Here is an 18,341-nt window from a genome sequence, read left to right as displayed (position 1 = left end):
TAAACACTCGTCCAATGCCCCAGGCTACATATTAGGCACCTGGTCATTTAAAACAACATAAAGTGAGAATAGTCTACAAACAAGAATGGAACGTGCGCAGTAAAGCCTACCAAGGGAAAAATCAACCATGCTAGACTCTGCAAACTGCAGCAAGCAAACTGAAGGATGCTTGTAGCTGGCACCCATATTCACAAACTTTTAAACGCCCCACAGCTTGAATGGGGTGGCGCTGATTGTGTATTGAATAGCATTAGAAGCTGTTCATCTAAATCAGAGCTGGCCCGCAAGTGTACGCTTTGGTGTTGATGAGTCGGTAGGTACACCATGAGTTGTGGGCGTGGGAGAGGAGCTACAGCGATGTGGCATAGTGTCCGTACAAGCAACTGACCGAATAAAAAGCGTTGCTATGCTACTGAAGTATAGGTTGTAATATCTCTATATAGCTTCATCCCTCGGATACCAAGACTAGGTGTCGCCTCTCCTCACGAATCAGGCAAGAACCTACTCCGCCGTACGCATTCAGATTGAATGCGTGCGGCGCAGTAGGTTCTTGCCTGATTCGTGGCGCATGGCGAAACACTCTTTGTTCAAGCAGAATCATAGCAAGCTCAAATGTATTTCAATGGGTAGGCACCTTTCACGTCCCTGCTAAAGAGCTACAACGCGTCTCCCCTGCATGGGAGAAGATAAACAACTTCATACTCAAGGGCAGTAGACGTACTCATTACTTGCTGGCGCACCCACCGTGGACCTAGTTCACCTAGCTAGACTGCATCCCTTTGCTGAGTATCTCACGTAGTTTCATACTAAAGCTGAATAAAGGAGCGCCGTCTGCTTATTGTGACGGTGAAATCACTAGGAATCTGTTTATGAGTGGTTGTACTTGGCATCGCCACGCTCATAGCAGCGTACCAACTGAGTGGACTGCATGGTAATATACAGGCCGCTTCCGTGTGAACCGTATGAGGAGACATACATTCGCATGCCCATCTCACAAGGATTAATGCCTCGTAGAATTTGTTGCTTCTCGCAGCAGATGCGTTTGCAGTATACACGGCCATGGGCCAACAGCATCTTCTTGGGTACGCGACCACCCCGCAGCATCCTGCCGCAGCCCTGAATCTACTAGGCAACGCAAGCTGTTTCACGCCAACAAACGCGTTTACATTCTAGTGGTGAAGGGTCGAACCAGAAGCACACTGTTCGTTCCATGTTCAACCACGCTCAGCAGGTCCCCTTCGCGGCAGTTGGCATGCGGTAGCAACGGCGGCGTAAATGTGCAACACGAAGCCTGATCGCAAATTAACAATTAAATGCAAAATTAGAGGGTGCAAACTATTACTTGCTACTCTCCTAACTAAACCCATGAGGCAAGAGTGGTCTACGGGCCCTCGGCCAAAACTAGCATGCATGCACTTACCTGGATGTGTCGATGGGTTCAAACGGTAGCTCAGATGATAATGATTCCCTTGAGTCTTCGTGCATGGTCCCTGTGCTGCTTCTTGATTGACGGTCCAATATAGTAGATGACGGGTTAGCAAACTTGGAATTGGAACGACGAATATCGCAGACATTAGTGTCAAATGCGCTATGAACCGTGAAAATCGTGACTTCTCGATGAATCACACGAATTGTCTTCAGATGTACGAACGCCACATGCTGGCTGTAATACACACATACAACACCGACTGGAGCACAGCAGAATGTTAAATACGATAAAGGCCATTGCCTGCTGTGTGGATATGTACCATGTTCTCCATTGCGCGCTCACAGGATTGTCTTGCACGAGCATGAGCTATAGGATGGCACGAGAAACAGCAGATGGGCAATAAACAGCATAACGCCACTGGCTGCTAAGCCAGTGGCATTGTGCTGGCAACGGATCACGTAGTTGTATTGCTTACGAGAATATGTACTGACTCCAATTTGCAAACTTACTCGAAGCAGCGAGGCTCGCTGTGCTCTTCCCTTTGAAAGGCAATTTTGAATTCTTTGGAACAGCAAATTTGGCCTGGAACACCATTGCTCTCTATGTCATTCCCCACAAGCACATCCAGACCCCATAGATCATATCGAAGGCGCCTGCTGCCAATTACTCCTCCAACACAAGAGCCCACGTGCAAGCCGATGCGCATGTTGAGACCGGGGACTTGCATTTCCTCCCGAACAGCCTGGACGTGTTCCAGCATCTGCCTAGCCATACAGAGAATTCTGCATGCTTTGTCCGTTTCTTGGCCCTCGCGGCAGCAGCCCGAGTCCCCTCCACACACGCCCTCCCACTGAGAACGCCAATGAGAATTAGAAAATTCATCTGTTTGCCCCCCGGTACCAGGAGCAACACTGCGTCCACTGAAGGCATCAGGGTATTTTGAAAAGGGCTCCTGTGCTGGAGAATCTATATGCAAGCCCGATACGGCTACATACGCGTCCCCTATTGTGCACAGCTTGTACAGATTTAGCATTATGGTGTCTCTATCAAAACGGGTAAACAGACGCTGCAGAGCAAACAAACACGCTACATTGCTCCATCATCGCTACAAAAGAACAGTCGGAGAACTCCGCTCCGCTCATCCACTCCAAAAGGAGCATCCAAAACCGACCAATGCACAGTCACGAAAGCAGAAGCTGGCTTGAGAGCAAGTGCAAACGCTGCCTTACGCTTACTTGCAGCAACGAAAGCACCTGCTCGGCACTAACACTCCTGGACCAGGCAGTGAACCCGCATATATCCGCAAAGAGGAATGCAAGGGACTCGTGTGAATATGCAAGCCGCAGGTTGTCATTTTGAAATTCGGTGAGCAGCTCCTTTGGAAGCATATCATTTAGCAGCTCTAAGCTGCGGCGTTCCAATGCACTAGCTTCCTGGTTCACGATGTATGTCTGCCTGTCGTCGTACTCCTGAGCACGCCCACAACGATAAAAACCTTTTATCTCCCAGACCAACCCAAACAATTCGAAGGACATAGTTGCATGAGATGCTAGGCGGATATTTATAACAATGAACGTACTCGAACATAACAAGATATCAGATTCACCACGAGCAGCAGGCACACGATCAGCATGCCGCGAAGCCGCTCTGTCGTCGGCTGAGACACTAACATGGCGCTGCTGACGCTCGCCTGAATTCACATAGTGCCAAAGACGATATATCGGGGAATTTCCTTCTCGCAGGAGCCGCCCGGGCTGTCCCCGTGCTGCCCTAATTCAGAAGCGTTCGTTAAAGAACTGACACCATGCGGAGCTGTACGTTCCAGAGAACCAATCGTCTTACCGTGATTAAAAGGGCATCCACAAAGATGATATGTTGAAACAAGAGGCCCGTATTGTGATGAATTAACGTAAGAAAGAAAGAAAGCTCCACTGTGTCTGCAGTGTGCCACTCAGAGGCAACCTTCTTCCTACAACCACAACGACGCAGTGGGTCCCCCAATCAAAGCATGCAAGCTTTTGCATTAACGGCTTAACTTCGTTTTAAACACTGCTAAATCGAGTGAGCCGTTGTTCAGCTCCTCTATCGTGCGCCAGTGCAACACCATGAACACCACCAGACAATACTCGGAGCAGGTTGCTCACCCGGGGTCCCTTGCATTTGTAAGTACAAACGCCAAAGCGGCAAAAATAAATAGAAGGTTAAGCCAAAATATCAGCCAGCGTATTCCCATCCACTGAATGCAGGCACACGTACGCTGTTAGCATAGATTTCGCTGGTGCATCATGATGCACCCCGTCCTGTATGGAAGACGTTCTGTGCTAACTGTCCAATTCAGATTGCGTCTAGGGTTACCAACTTACAGATATACTTGCGCGTTGCCGGTAGTGAATGAGCAGCCACAGAACGAGGACTGTAGCGGCGACAAAAGACCTGGTGCTCCAGACAAGCATGCGTTGTGTCTGAAACAACTCGCAGGTGGCAGCTGACAGGCGATCCATCGAGAGAAAAGCGATTGACTCGTGCACAAAGGCCACCTGCAGAATACGCACAGACCGATCTTCTAGAAATGCCGCTAAATGCCTTGCCCAGTCCCTTGCCAAACATGTGATGTTCTGTTGCGACGGCTCCTCCGTAGGGTGCAAGAGACCTTGTGAATTTCGTGTTAAACTTATCCCACCAGGAAAATGATGATGGCTTGCTCAATCGCGTTTATGTGTGCTTTGTCTGAGTAGAAACTGTGTTTGTAACTATCTTCCATGTCACTCGAACAGAACCTTAGTCGCACCATATCGGTGCGTGCGTTTAACCCAAACGCTCTCGTCAACCTGGAAGACAGTTTCAGGCGTCCCATCTCGTCATCCCCACCGTTGGCAAGCCTGTACAGTGGCTCGTCGATGTCAGTACGTCCAGCACCGCCAGTACCAGCCCTTCGCCAAGGATTATCTGCTGAGGAAGATGCGCTGCGGCTGCGATTCCGGTTCGCTGGCCGCACCTGACTACCGCTCCGTCGTCGCCTATTGCTTGAACCGAACTGCGCCGGACTGAAAACAGATGCTACTGCATTTGTGATGCGTTGCATCCGCTCAGCACCGCGCCACCGTGAAGAACGTTCATTAGATAACGTTGATCTCCTGTCCAACGGGACTGACTCCTTTGCGAGTGAGACGCAGTCTGTGTTGCTGTCGCATTCATTCCGGCCGCACATGTCTGCAACCGTACCGCCGCCTAATGCGTCTAAAGAACTGGAAGACTGGTGCCTGGTACACCAAGGTCGATTCGCAGCGCAGTCAATAGAAGACTCGCTGACGAGACTTGTGCTTTGGCATCCTGCGCAATGAAACGGTTCTTCTACAACTGGAACCCCGCGGGAATTCCCGCCCCTTGGGCTGTAGCTATCAGGGCAATCGGGGAGCCTCTGGCAAGTGGCCTCTGGATAGATTGTGCTCGATTTCGGAACTGTAATGTTAGGGTCCTGCCAGTGCCGACTCCGATGCTGTCGAGGCCACTGAGAAACACCGTGGAAGTATGATGAAACATCCTCACTCTCCTGTGCGAAAAGCAAACTGCTACTCCCCGCTGAAAGATTCCTACCGTGTCCCGCAGAGTCAGGAACACGAGGTGTAGCTTCGTCTAGAGGAGTGCGCATGCCGACAACATGGTCAAGGAGGTATGTTTGCATAGGACCTGAGCACAGTGAGCACGGAACCTCAGAAAGACAACGGATACTTCTCGGCACCGCCAAGCTTGTTACAGCAATGTGAGATGATACACTGCTGCTGGCATCAGGTAGCGAATTCTCGGTATCGTCCTTTAACTGGCCACTGTATTTACTCACCTTTGCCTTTGACGTCGACAATCATTTCCTTCCACTTAAACTGCGGATCATGAGCTACAAATCTGTGCGTCGCTCCGCTTATGTGAATCCCGTCAGCCACACCTACGAAAAATGCAACAGTAGAACATCGCCGCCCACGTAAAGCGCACATGCTATGCTATGTCACAACGTCCTAGACGGTCCTAATAATACAAGGTTCTGACTACTCGCCGCAGCAAATGTAATGGAGCTGAGGCTTCGCGTTCAACAACCAGAGCGCACTTGTGCTTTTCATTCTGGAGGCGGTGTTGACTGTGTCACCGAATAGCGCATACTGGGGCTTTCGAGAACCAACAACACCGCTGCACCAAAAACACGAAAACACAGAAACGGGCCGCAACGAAGTCTCCTACCAAATAATACAAATTAGATGATAGTGAATCGACCTTCTCCCTGTTAGCAACGAGATGACGTAAGGATGTGGCTTCCCACACACCTGATTACGTTCCCACTGTGAATTCCAATCTTCACTCGCAGACGGCGTGTTTGCCTCTGTCCGCTAGGGTCAGTCACTCCCTGTGAAACGTCATCATCCCTCGGACTACTAAACTGACTCTGCGCAGCTTCAGGCTTCCTGGCTAGCGGCTCTGCCGAATCATACGTAATGTACATGGTCACTTGGAGCATCGCTAAAGCAGTCCTGAGAGACACCCAAATGCACATAAAATCATACTTGCAATCACAGGCTAAAAGCCACATACGCTCTCCCGTGTATGTCCTTTCTATCAGGGGCGAGCAGACGCTCACTCAACCGCACTGAAGGCTCCCTGCTGAACTTTGTGAAGGTCGCGTTCACCAAAAGAATCCCTCTCGTCGTCCATTTGTCCAGCTGCATCATCAGCTAAAACTGGATCATTAAGACCTACGAATGAAACTCCTTCGCATTCAGCCTGTCAACCAGTCAATGGACCTGTGCCGATGTCTGGTACACTAAGGAGTCGTCCATCCTGCCAGTGCTGTTATGCAAACTACACCCCTGGGTAACTCTTTCCATGATACACGTAAAACGATGCATTCCTAAGAATGCGAGAATCACACCTGGTATGAACGCAGCAGCGAACATTTGACCACACTTGCAACCTCTTAGCTGGTCTCGCGGAGCCTTACCGGCAGCAGCAAGATATGTCTCAAACACAGTTTCGATCTTTACAAGTTGGAATTGCTCGCTCAACTTGTCAAAGCACAAGAAGAGGGCATCCAGTAGCTTCACCAGATCCTGAAAAAACGAGCAGACGCTGAGCGAGCCCCCCTGATAAGCAGTTATGGCAAACTGTCAACCGTGTCATACATGAACTCACGCCAAGCCTTAAACGAGCAAATGCAAGAGCGCCGGGGACTCTAACGGGTGGCATCGTGGTACAGAATCGCCCACTTGGCATGGGGGTCAGCTCTAATACTTAAGCACATACCTGGGGTAACGAAAAGGCGCAAACGAGATTGTGGAAATCCGCGACGTCGCAAAAGAGAACCGAGAGAAAAAGAGGTGGGGAACACAAATAATAAGGTATTGCGTTGGGCATGTTCATCGGCCTGAATTACGCAGTTCTTCCCCGCAAAACCGTTAGTAAACCCTGGCCCCATATCTCAGCGGATGTCAATACAGGCAACGTGTCAAGTAGTGCGGGCTCTAACACGTTATAACAGGTTGGCTTGCCTCGGGTCTGTGTGCGTTGCCGACAGCATCTTGGCCACGACAAAGGAAGGCAGCATGGTATTCAAGATTTCTCTGCTCCTCATTCGCGCTGCTTGTACCTTTGCCGCATCACATACACTCACAAAAAACCCCAGCTATGTTTTTCAATACGATAGACCGAGCAGGAATTGACGAAGCACCCCATTCTTGTCAATCACCACCCCCGCACACCCACCTCCCCTTGTCAGGAAGGTGATTGATGAGCCGGTCAGCTTGCCTGAGTATCCAGAAGGAAACGCTTCCGTTGGTTGTATTCCTGTCGATAACAGCCGAACGCCATGAGCGACACAAGACCCAAAACCCAGGGGATGTAAGACAAGAGCTGCCATATGCACAGGCAGCGGGGTTCGCGCTGGCTTAACACTTCCTCTGGGGTTGAACCTATTGCATGGGCTGCGGCAACGGCGAGCAGTTCCTGCCGTGTCTGGAGAGGAGCCATCAACTGGTGGAGCTCCGAATCCGCAGGGATGCACCGCCCAAGTCTGTCCAGTGAGAAACCTTCTGCACAGTGAGTGGTGACCAAGGGAGAGAGGAGGCGAGGAGGGGATATTGTACAGGCAAAGCGGCAGAAGTATGACTGGTTGTAAAATCCAAGGAAGTAGCGCACTGTGCTTGAAACTACGTAAAACAAGTTCAGTCCCGTTGCCAGCTTAAAAGGCAGCCTTAGCATGACAGCAACCACGAGAATAACTGACAGACTGGTGTCCATTCCCTCTGCTGACTGCGCAATACAACACACGGCAATGCACACCACATGGAAGACGCCAGTGACACGCAGAGAATAAAAATGGTACATAGGTGATGACTGCAAGCGTCAACGCTACCACTGGCGGGTAGGTAAATTTCACAGTGCTAACAGAGGATGGGTCTCCTTTGACTGCAGATTACCACCAAAAAGTGCCTTTGCTCACCTGCCTGTAATCAACTATATTTTGCAGGAGCACGTACATGACTGCGGTAGTTCCCACATAAAAGTCAAACCTACTGGCAAATGAACGACGGAAAGTGCAAATAAGGAGTCCACAGGAGGGCATTACAGGTAGAAATGCCACAATAAGGTCACCCCAGCCTCCCGAATATTTTAGGCTCTTATGAACAGCAATAGTCACAAGAATGAAAATCAGCCACAACACAAGTAAAACGGCAACGGTGCTACGGAAAACAATTGTCGAGCGACGCAACCCCCTCTGACGTGCGGACTGATAGTCTGCCTCCAAGTATGGATCACGGAACGTCAGCGTGATGCCCTTCAGAGCGTCATTTGCACGTTGTTCCGTTGCGGCTTCGTCGCACACGACGGCAGGCGCAGAGGGAGTGAACGCCTCGAAGTCACTTTCAGATTCGAAGTAGCTTTCACTGGACCAATCATCTTCCACTACCACATTGCTTTCCGAAAACATGCTAGTTGTGTCAGTCATGCCCCGCCGAAGGTTCCGCTCATCGCCGCTATCTGTTGCTGTCGCCATACCAACAAGGAGCCCTCCTGCTGACGTCGTCAACTGCCTCCTCACCTCCCATGAGGGAGGATTCAGAACCGGGCTCTCCGAAGCTGCAAAGCCGACGCATATGCAAAGAGGAAAGGCATGCACCTCCCATAGACTAGCATCCACGTGATAAGCTATATACTACAAACGAAGTAGGCAGCGCAATGCAGAACAGAGTAGATGGAAGCCTCATAGGAGGCGTGCTGTTTACCGATTGCAAGAGCCCTCGACGAACGAACGAGTGCTTTTCCAGTAGCGTGCAATGAGAGCGAGTGGCGCACGGCCTCGCCATTCAGCAGAGAAAAAACTAAAGGAGAAGGCAATCGAGCAGCCACTCGCTGGAGAAATAACATGTGATGCCGTCCGTGGTAAGAGCACAATGTGGCTCCAGTAATGAAACTGCGTCGGCAGAGTGCGGAAGCGCAATCAAGTTGCATTAGCTCGAAGTAGCACGCATCAAGGTGACAGTCCTGTACTTCAGGAAGTGCAGGGTTCCTCTCCAATTCTCTCAGCACCAATGTATCCACTGCCTCAAGCGTCCAGCATAACCTGCAAACATGTAGTGAGGCTTCCGTATCCTCCTTGCCTCGAGTGAAACAAACGCAGCAGGGCCTCCCCCGTTGGTTCATACTTCCCCGGCGCCCCATGCGCCTTGCAGCAGAACCGTCCTCCGTCGCTACCGGTACTACGGTGTAGATGTCATCGGCTGCTAGTAAGACCTTCTCCGGGCCGAGAAGAAGGTTAACCCGCCGAAATACTCCTGCCACAAGCACTGCCACGACGGCACAGGGGAGTAAAACCAGCCACCAAGCAGGAAATCCATAAGGCAAGAGGTGAAGCTGCCTCATGCCGCTGGTCCCGCCATAAAAAAGCAAAAACTGCAAAATTGTGAGAATCCAAGGGAGGCTAGCAATGGCTATGATAATACACAGGGGGCGTAGGAGTGCCAAGCATGCCCCTATCTGCCGGTAACAACGCAAAAGGCACATCTCTGATGCTTCTGCCTGTGGGCACTCCAGTAGACGAGCAGTATTATGGTGAGCCACCGAGTCAACTCCGCATGGCCGCATCGACGAGTAAATACTGTTGAGATGCAAATCATCCACTGAGCTGTAGGGACTCGCAACCGTTTCCCTTGCCGTCTGGAGTAGACATGCGTCGCGATGGTAGTGTGGACCGCTTTCAGCTGCACAGCCGCTCGGATGGGCCAACGTGCGGTAGTGATCCACCGTATGATCAGTTCGGGCAGAACGGAAACGCGAATATGCAGCGGAATCGTTTGCACTTGTTGCACTTGCTCGAAGAAGCAGCGGTCGTACAGCCTCTGGTTTACAATAACAATTCTTGCAACTTTGGTCTGCCCAGCAGGCGCAGGTGGCTCGAATGCAGAAAGCATCTTGTAGGCCCTGCGTTACTCTGCCTAAAACGCGGCCACGAGAGGCGCATCCGCCTATACTGAGGGCTACAAGCCACGGCCTCACGACAACGCCGAAGCAGAGGGCAGCGAGAAAAAAATCGGTGACGTGGAGAAGCGCACCAACTTGCATCCCCTTAAAAATAGCCTGGTGCACCAAGATGACGGTAGCCACTGAAGTTAATATTCCCTCACATGCTGTCCAGAGGCACTGCGAAAAGCAGAGAATCTTTCGGCGTCGCAGCCACAGATAACTCAGTGACCGGGTTCGCTGCAGCAACAAGCGCAAGCATCTCTTAAAAATGTATGGCGACGTGGAAGGGACTGGCTCCCCGGCGGTGTGTCTGTGATGGCTTATAAAGGAGGTGCAAACAACTCATCCCGTCCTACAAAAGAAACAAGAACTGCACCTATATTCTAGTTTACAGAGGGCCTGCGCGGGAATGAAGTGGTGGAGAGGCTAATCTAAATGACAATTTCAGACTGCTTCGAGCATACTTCATCGTCAAGCGAAGCAGCCATTGGATGTCCAACGACGCAGGCGGCGACAACAGCAATCAGCGAGAACCAGATGCAGAATACCGAACCAGTCGGGTCCCTGTAGTCAAGTAGATTTGTCAAAAGCAGTGCCAACACAAATGTTGAAAGCAAGCTTGTAGAGTAGACGACCTGGTCTATCAGTAGTAAGCTTTGCGCCTGCTCAAAAAGTGCATCCCTAAACATCAGGCTGCAGAGGGATTGGAACGACTCCAGCACCACGTCGGCGCTCCCCCCATACAGACACGCCGCCTGAATGCAGGGCTCGAAGATACCGTTCTTTGAGACGGAACCCCTACCAATACGTCCAACAACTCTCTTGGACGCTTGAGACGCCTGTCGGTGTTCTAATGTCATGTCTTCGTGCTGCTGCAACTGAGACCCCTGCTTTGTAAGACCAGTAAGTCCTAGCTCCATCGAATCCATCTGTCCCTTCGATGTCAACCGGCTCTCCGCAGGTCCTGGTGAGGGAAGCGACTTTCCTCTCTCCGCCGCAGGTTCATGCTCTGGTAACAGCGGTAGTAAAGCGTGGTACGTCCTCCTTGCACTGTCCAGGAATGTCCTGCTAAGCTGCCGGAGGACAGGAAGCCTCTCGCCACCCTCCCCAAAAGTTACTTGATCCGCTTCCTGTGGTGCTATCCATCTTAATTCATTCGTAGCAACCTCCGCTTGAGCCGACGAACACAGCACCATGATGCCAACTGTGGCTTCCTGCATCATCGCTGCATCCTCCGCACTGCTACCAGCGGCGATGACAACTGGTCGGGGCTTGAGAGACTTTTTGATGCATGCCACCAGCTGCTGCTTGACCGGACCTCGGATTTCCGCGCAGACACTGATATCCGCCCGGCAGATGGCATACATAAACAGTCCCTACAAATCAAGCACCACATGATACCACACCTCCACTTCCCAACAATCCCATTTCGAAGCTTCCCGAACATGTCGTGGTTCCAGAATTAACTACATTAAGGTACACACCTGAAGCAATTTATGGGAGAGGAAAAAGGAAAGTGAAGCTGCATCAAGCAGGAGACAAATGCCCTGGCCATGATCTCGTGATTGGCTCCACATGTCCTCAAAAACGCGAAGAAAGCACCGTCCAACGCGGAGCTTCCTTCGAAGAGACAGGGACGAAATGCTCACGTTGTACTCCTCTTTATCTTGTACCTCACTCCTCTGTTGAAGCATGCGACGCCCCGCACCAACATTTTCCTTCTCACTCTCTCCCTGGTGAACGCCCCCGCATTTCTCCCTCCTAAAGTGAGCCTTAGACCTGCTGTAGCTACGTTGCGAGAAACTTCTACCCACACGCCTTGCGTCCCCACCAACAGAAGACAGCCGACGGCTCGTCATTCTCAGTAGGCGACGTCTTGGCACCGCAGTTCCACACTCGCATGCCCACATTGATGTAGATGGACTCTGAAGGCGACGGCGATCCTTGAGCACGTAGTGGGCCAGCTCGGTCAAGCAACGCTGCAATAAGATTTGGGCGTCTGCTACGGCCCAGTGCGAGACGGATGCTGAAATGTTCGTCACGAGGCCATGAAGGCATCCAGGATCCAAGAGGCGAGGTGGGCCGGTGCGTAAGTCACCAGTAGTGTGGTGCACACTTAACAAATGAATCTCGTCGCACCGGCGGCACGGTGCAGCTCTGGCGGCGTCGCCGGTTTCCTCGACACTTTGGCATACGTTGTCCCTCCTGGGAATTGAGGCGGCGGACACACCACTGTTCGGCATAGCCCCACAACGTTTACGATTCATCTCCCCCAAAGAACGAACGTGGCGGGATTCTGGCGGTCCAACCTTGCTCAAACAACTCCAATCAAAAGATGGCAATAGCCCACAGTGCCTCGCTGTCGCGAGGGCAGCGTGCTTGTCACCACCAACCAGAAGCATCTGCCGGATTCCCACCTCTCTCACCTTCGCTAGTGTTTTCCTGACTCCTCGCTGCAGCTCGTCCGTCACAGCTACGCAGCCCACAAGCTGTGCAAGCACGGAACGCTCAGACACACAGCACAGCAGCTCAACAACCCCCAAACCAAACACAACATCTCATGTGTTCTCGAACTGTGCAAGGGTAGGGGTGCCCACTTCCTCCACGTACCTGCAAGTCAGTCTCAAAGCTCGTGATGATCCTTTCCTGACGTTCCTCTTGGCGATACATGGAGTTAGATGCTTCCTCGCTCAACTGTATGTACAATGCTAATTCCTCAGCAGATAAGGCGCGCGCAGCAAAAAGCAATGGCCGCGACCCCTCTAGCGAAAATCGCTGAGCTGCTAACAATACCTGACGGACATATTCTGCATATCCATCGCCCGTCCGCTCCTCCCCGCCTAAAGCTGAGTCCCCGCCGGGCCCATTCGTCATCCGCTCCACCGCTTTATCCATCTCACTTCCACTGATGCTACCGCTGCTGCCTGCTCTACAGCCCACACCATGGGACCTCTCAGGCAGAGTCATTCCGTGCTCTATCGTCTTTAGTGCATCCAGTCCTCCCTTACAGATCTTCGCAATATCTGCTGCCGGACCTCTAACCACAAGTAGAGCCCCCGAACCGTGTCCCATAGGTTTCACTACACATGAGAGGCGCGGCCGCCGTGGCGACGGAGCGTGACTTCCCACAACTTCTACTAAAGACACAGGACTGCAATTAGCCGCACAAAGCTTCTCACCGAAAACGGCCTCAACAAGTGTTTGGAGTGGCGTGGCTCTACAGCAGCTGCAGTTGCCTTCTCCTGCCGACCCAGGCCCTGGTGAAGGCCTGCATGGTGCTCCTCCCGGCGGCCTGGGTGTTTGCGAGGGTTCTACCTGCTGCGTCTCGCACAGGCACTGCGGTATAGGTATTGGGGACCGCTCAACGTGCAGCTGCGTGCCGCGTCGAAGGACTGGTCTGTACCCCAAAGCCCCACAGAGATTCAATACAACTGGATCCTCGGGAAGCGTCGACTGAGCAGGAAACCAAATTCAGCGGCAACTGTCAAATCACACGCAGCTCATGTTTCCACTTTTACACCTGTAATACACCCCGAAGCCCAATGCCCATTTTTGTAGGAAACGGGTATCTGCTGCATCGCAGACTATCATGCTAACAACTATTAAGTAGAATGCCAAGCGTACCTGAAAGTCAACCTCTACATGCGCCCTCGTTGCATCCGGAGCCCCGGATATTTCGTCTACACCTTCCCTCCTCCCTGGATTACAACAAAATGAACAAAGAAAAACGTTATGCACTGGCAACCGATAGGCGAAGACCACCAGCCTGAAGTGTCGGGAGACCACGCAGCTCCACCGTACCTTCCTGGGTCCTTCTAGACAAAAACGGAGTTGCGCAGTGGCAAATGGATGCAATCTGCAAAACGGAGGACCTTTCGAACCCGCTGATTATCCGCAGGATGTCCCAAAAAACCCTCACAATTCGTTTCTAACTGTTCCACGATTTCTGCAACAACGATCCAGCTTCTCTAAGGCACGCTGACTGCGCCGACCAGCTCACCTGTGCCAGAACTTCCAGCCTGCCACGTTCATCACGGTGTGTGGTGTAGTAGTGTTCTATTGCCGATATATCCTCCATCTCGATACCACACCTCCCACATTGGACGAAAATGGCTCCTTCCAGGTCATCGACGCTCGGCTGCGTCTTGCCCCCAATGGCATCTTGATTCCCAGGTGCGATGCCTTGCACTGTCCGCGCCTTTTGGCAGGGACAATCACTGGACGACTCTCCGGGCACTTCACCACTCTCCATGCTGTCACAGTGGTGGCATGCCGCTCTCAAATCGCCTTCGTGTTCTATGTCGCGTGCGAGGGGTTTCGAAAAGCAGGCTCCTCCAGCGCACACCCCTCGAAGTTGCAGTGTAGATCCATCAACGACCGCTCCCTTATCGAATAAAAGAAAGTCCGCTCGGGCTAGATCATCAAGAGCTGAAGGCGATATGAGCTGTCCGAAAACCTCAGATGCGCAATAACCTTCGTCATGTGAAGGGCACTTCTGCCCATGTCGCTGCTCGGTTCCATGGTGTCCACGCTTCCACGACTGCCTCATCTGTAGGCTGTCTCCATGTCTGTCCGGCAGTGGCTTTAAAGGTTGCCAAAGGTTCTCCTTTCGCCTGAGCTTCGCGATGTCAAGTGCGAAGCTAAGAGCCACTGGCCCACATGACAAGAGGAAAAGCCACTGCGAAAGGTGCGCCTTGTAGTGTGGCATATCAAATGTCCAACCCTGTTGTGTACCGATCAGCCCTTTGACCAGGAACAACGCCTGAAATTGACAGTTACAAGAGCAATCCAAGACAGGAATCAACAAAACCGGACAACCTGAACAGCAAGGGACGGCATGATATGGCCATTGACTGCCCACGCATTCCACGTTGAACATCATAAGATGCGCAGCCCTTCGCAATACTATGTACGTTGTACGACCGGTCTCGGGTGCTCCAGAAGACAAGCGTGCTTCGACTCAGGCATCCTGTGGATTATCTCTGTGCAGATCAAGTAACGCAAGTAACGAACAGGGGGCACTCACCACACCGAGAATCAAACTTGTAACCGCGAAAACGCCAACAACGACGCTGCATGCGGAATCCAGTTCCCTATTCCCCTCCTTGCAGCTCCTGCGAGACTGGTAAAAAGCTACATCCTCTGCGGCGTGCAGGACCAGTCCATCAATCCACTCAGTCCATCGCAGAATGCTCCCTGAAACCGAGTGCCACAGCATATGTAGGACACGCTAGGTGTACGTAGATGCCCTTTCTTGTGCCGTCAAAGAGAAAAGAAGATGGCAACTGCAACTGCAAGTTTTACCAACTCCTTCGTATCCTCCCTCCATCAGGTCCCTGCATTTGCTTGTCATGCCGTTGCTGCTTGGCCTACCAGCAGCACCACTCTATCAGCCCCAGCGCACGGGCAGCGACGCACCTCTTGGAGCAATGTTGCTGGCTACGATGCGAGTTCCCCTGGGCCGTGCGTCAAGCCGTATGGTCCCCTTGAAGTGCGGCGAACCTCCAGCAGGGGTCTCACACACAACCCGCCCCCTTAACCCTGCAAGGGCCGCGAGCGAATAATCTGCCTTCGTTTCTCTTACGCAGTACCGCCTGGGGACAATACACAGACAAGAAAAATCGTCCGCCTAAACAGCTGACTGGGAGGGGGGAAGCGAAAAGCACGGAATTGCGGTTTGCTTTGACGTAAACGACGCAGAGGTGATGCAGGGGAGAAGCTCGCCTAGTAAAACTAGTCGCGCCGTCTACCATGCGCAAGTCCAATATAGCGGACTCTGAATGGCCACACGTAAGGATAAGCAAGTCTGCCGGCACGCACTCCCCGCAATACACGCGCACGATGTTGCCCACGCGGAGGTCTCCCCAAGCTGCCTACACACATACACCAGCAGTTTCCCGCACTCAAGAAACAACACAGAAAATAAAGCACCGATGCAGCAATATGCTCCAAGAGCAAAGTGTGGACATAATCCCGTGCATGGCAACAACTCAATGCTCAGCAGCGAGTGAATAAAAAAACAATCGTAGCTGCAAATAGGCCTGCCGCATTGACGACAGCCAGGAACGTATGGGCGCTGCTCTGCTCCTCCCAGGGAGACTCCTGTACAGTTGACAAGCCGTTGAACAACGTGTTTCAAACCAGAGGGAATACAGCCGGGAACGCGACAGGCGGTCCCAAACATGTCTTAAAAATGTCATTCCCAGGGGATTGCATGTAGAAAGGGCCCTACCTCCTTAAGGACCGGCTCCCGTCCGTCGAGGACATGGCACGTGAAGGCGCTTGAAACTGTTCTGCAGAAACACACAACCAACTGCAGAGATGCGAAACCTGTCCCAGGGACGAATATATGCCCACACATCATTGCCTCTCACAAAATTTTGCAAGTGGGCAAAGGAAATGGGGAGCCGTTGTGTACGCCGTTCAGTAACGTGCTGCAACGATCGGGCAGTTTCCAGCAGTCCTGTGTTGCAGCAACTCCTCTCAGTGTATTCGAGGAGTACTATGCTGTCAGTCTATGGAAGCACCAACAAATGCGCAGAGGCACAGCACGAAAGCGACATGTCCATATGCCATTGTAGTAGACATAACCAGTCACACATCGCAGCATACTGAAGCGAGAGCAATCGCACGCTGCTAAACAGCCACAGAGTGTGTCTGGGGTTAGTCACAACCCAAAAATCACTCTCACGTGCCCACTAACATGACCACAGCCAACAGACTCTGCAACACCGACTCCACCACAGAAATACTTACGCTGCAATCGCCTCCCTCCGGCTCGAAGCCTGCATGTGGCGCCCCGCGAAGGCCGCCACCGAGAGAAGCAGCAGCAAGGGGGCCCCTAGGAGCAGCAGCACCTGGTGTGGTGCAGACAAGGTGCACTTATGCTCACAGCCATACACGACAAAAGACAGAATGCACGTCACCATGAGCCACAGGTTGGTGGGCCGGGATAGCAAGCGCCAGCTGGAACAAAGGAAGCGCGACAAACTCTGCAGCACACACGCAGCAGATGCTGCAGCTGCAGCAGCATCACATGCTATTCTCGTGCCCCACCCTCCTGCTGACGCGAGAGGACACAACTTTTCCAGTCACCTAGAGCCTTGGGAGGAGTTTGGACTCACGAATTGCATACACCCTCCTGGTGCTGCTACAGGAGCAGGTGTGCACGTCTCTTCCTCCGTTACGGGGTTAATGACCACCTGCCGCACCGCCCAATAGGGCATCAGCAGACGAGTCCCCCTTGAGAGCCTCTCCTTCTTGGCATTTAGCAGTGTGCGTTCAGTCCCCAGAAGAGGTGCTGTCGGCAGACTAGGTGTCCCCCAAGCGCTGCCAGCCGTCGATAACAAGGGGGAAGTCTTGCTGCCGCCGGTGCTGCTGCTGCTACTGCTGCTGCTGATGTCACCTCCCACCTGCCCCCGGCAGGCTACGCTGTCCATGGGATCTGCATCGTAACCTGGGGAACCTCCCTCCGGTTCGTGACTCTCAGGTGGCATCTTCCAAGAGAATGCATGCAGCGGCAGCCCCAAATGACGCTGCCATTTCGCAGCGCCCCTACACTCGAGGTCCTGCAAGGCGGCAGCTAGTCAGCTAGCCACTCAGCCACGAAACCTGCAGGCCAGCTAACTTATTCCCGCGCAATGGATGACTCAGAACTTGTCGCCGCCTGCCGCGCAAAGCATGGCGGCGACGGGAGGAGCAGGTCGGTGGAATTGGGTGTTCTACCCAAACGAGAGTGCGAACATTACTGCTCTCGCTTCCCTGTCTGTCTGAACCGCTGTAGTTCCTGTTCGGAGGACCTTCGGAGGACCTCGGCTGTAGTGCACAGGCACTACAATGTGTCTTAGATGTGACCTCTAAAGGCTATAGGTTGGTAAAGGGAATAAATATTATTAAATATTTTAGGGAATTAGGACATTATTAGTTAGGAATATGCATTAATACTATTATATGTTCCAGGGGTTGGAGCACCGTTAGAGAGAGTCGTAGCTTAGTAGGGTCAGTGTGCTAGCTATCTGCGCCTGGCATGTAATGCAGTCCTTAGACACTACTTTGGACCCCATATACGACTTCTAGAGATCTAATTTATGGAAAAGAGATAAATACTATTTATTATATCCCTGATTATGGCATTTTATAGAAAGAAGCTTTATAGGTCAGGCACCTGACTGTGTTAGCGCTGCTTCACTACTTTCCCCGCTATTTTGTAGGTCAGGCACTGATCCCCAGAAAGACCGGGGTTCAGTTCAGATTATTGCAGCAAGTCAGTTCTATTATTCTGGGAACTTCGCTCGCTTATAATAGGGGCTCGAATGTGTTTTGGAACTTTAATTATTGACTCCTGGGAATGTGAGTACCTAAAGGATGTAGTTCGGAAGCCCGATTGCACAAAATGATATATGTAGTGCAC

The 18,341-nt window shown here is 52.0% G+C and overlaps 2 protein-coding genes across 2 annotated transcripts; both read right to left on the bottom strand.

Moving 5' to 3' along the window:
* Nucleotides 1-1,224: 1,224 nt before the first annotated feature.
* EMWEY_00027660 (hypothetical protein, conserved) lies at nt 1,225-6,826 on the bottom strand (the record flags this gene model as incomplete). The annotated part of the gene is made up of 15 exons (XM_013481307.1): nt 1,225-1,291; nt 1,421-1,663; nt 1,939-2,495; nt 2,665-2,898; nt 3,272-3,398; nt 3,574-3,665; nt 3,793-3,966; nt 4,218-4,759; nt 5,024-5,116; nt 5,268-5,369; nt 5,529-5,608; nt 5,743-5,946; nt 6,054-6,168; nt 6,414-6,555; nt 6,716-6,826. The coding sequence occupies 15 exons, from the start codon at nt 6,824-6,826 to the stop codon at nt 1,225-1,227; spliced, it is 2,883 nt and encodes a 960-aa protein (XP_013336761.1).
* Nucleotides 6,827-7,207: 381 nt separating this feature from the next.
* EMWEY_00027650 (hypothetical protein) lies at nt 7,208-17,427 on the bottom strand (the record flags this gene model as incomplete). Its single annotated transcript, XM_013481306.1, has 18 exons — nt 7,208-7,720; nt 7,911-7,951; nt 8,192-8,548; nt 9,115-10,108; nt 10,396-11,307; nt 11,581-12,420; nt 12,542-13,082; nt 13,263-13,384; nt 13,556-13,629; nt 13,733-13,787; nt 13,932-14,693; nt 14,958-15,127; nt 15,350-15,525; nt 15,707-15,804; nt 16,164-16,219; nt 16,463-16,542; nt 16,824-16,921; nt 17,056-17,427. The coding sequence occupies 18 exons, from the start codon at nt 17,425-17,427 to the stop codon at nt 7,208-7,210; spliced, it is 6,261 nt and encodes a 2,086-aa protein (XP_013336760.1).
* Nucleotides 17,428-18,341: the final 914 nt, after the last annotated feature.

This window comes from Eimeria maxima, genomic scaffold, assembly GCF_000499605.1.
Source record: "Eimeria maxima Weybridge genomic scaffold, Emw_scaff309, whole genome shotgun sequence".
NCBI classification, from domain to species: domain Eukaryota; phylum Apicomplexa; class Conoidasida; order Eucoccidiorida; family Eimeriidae; genus Eimeria; species Eimeria maxima.
Note: the sequence above shows the minus strand (reverse complement) of the source record. Positions and strands in the feature narration are given on the sequence as shown.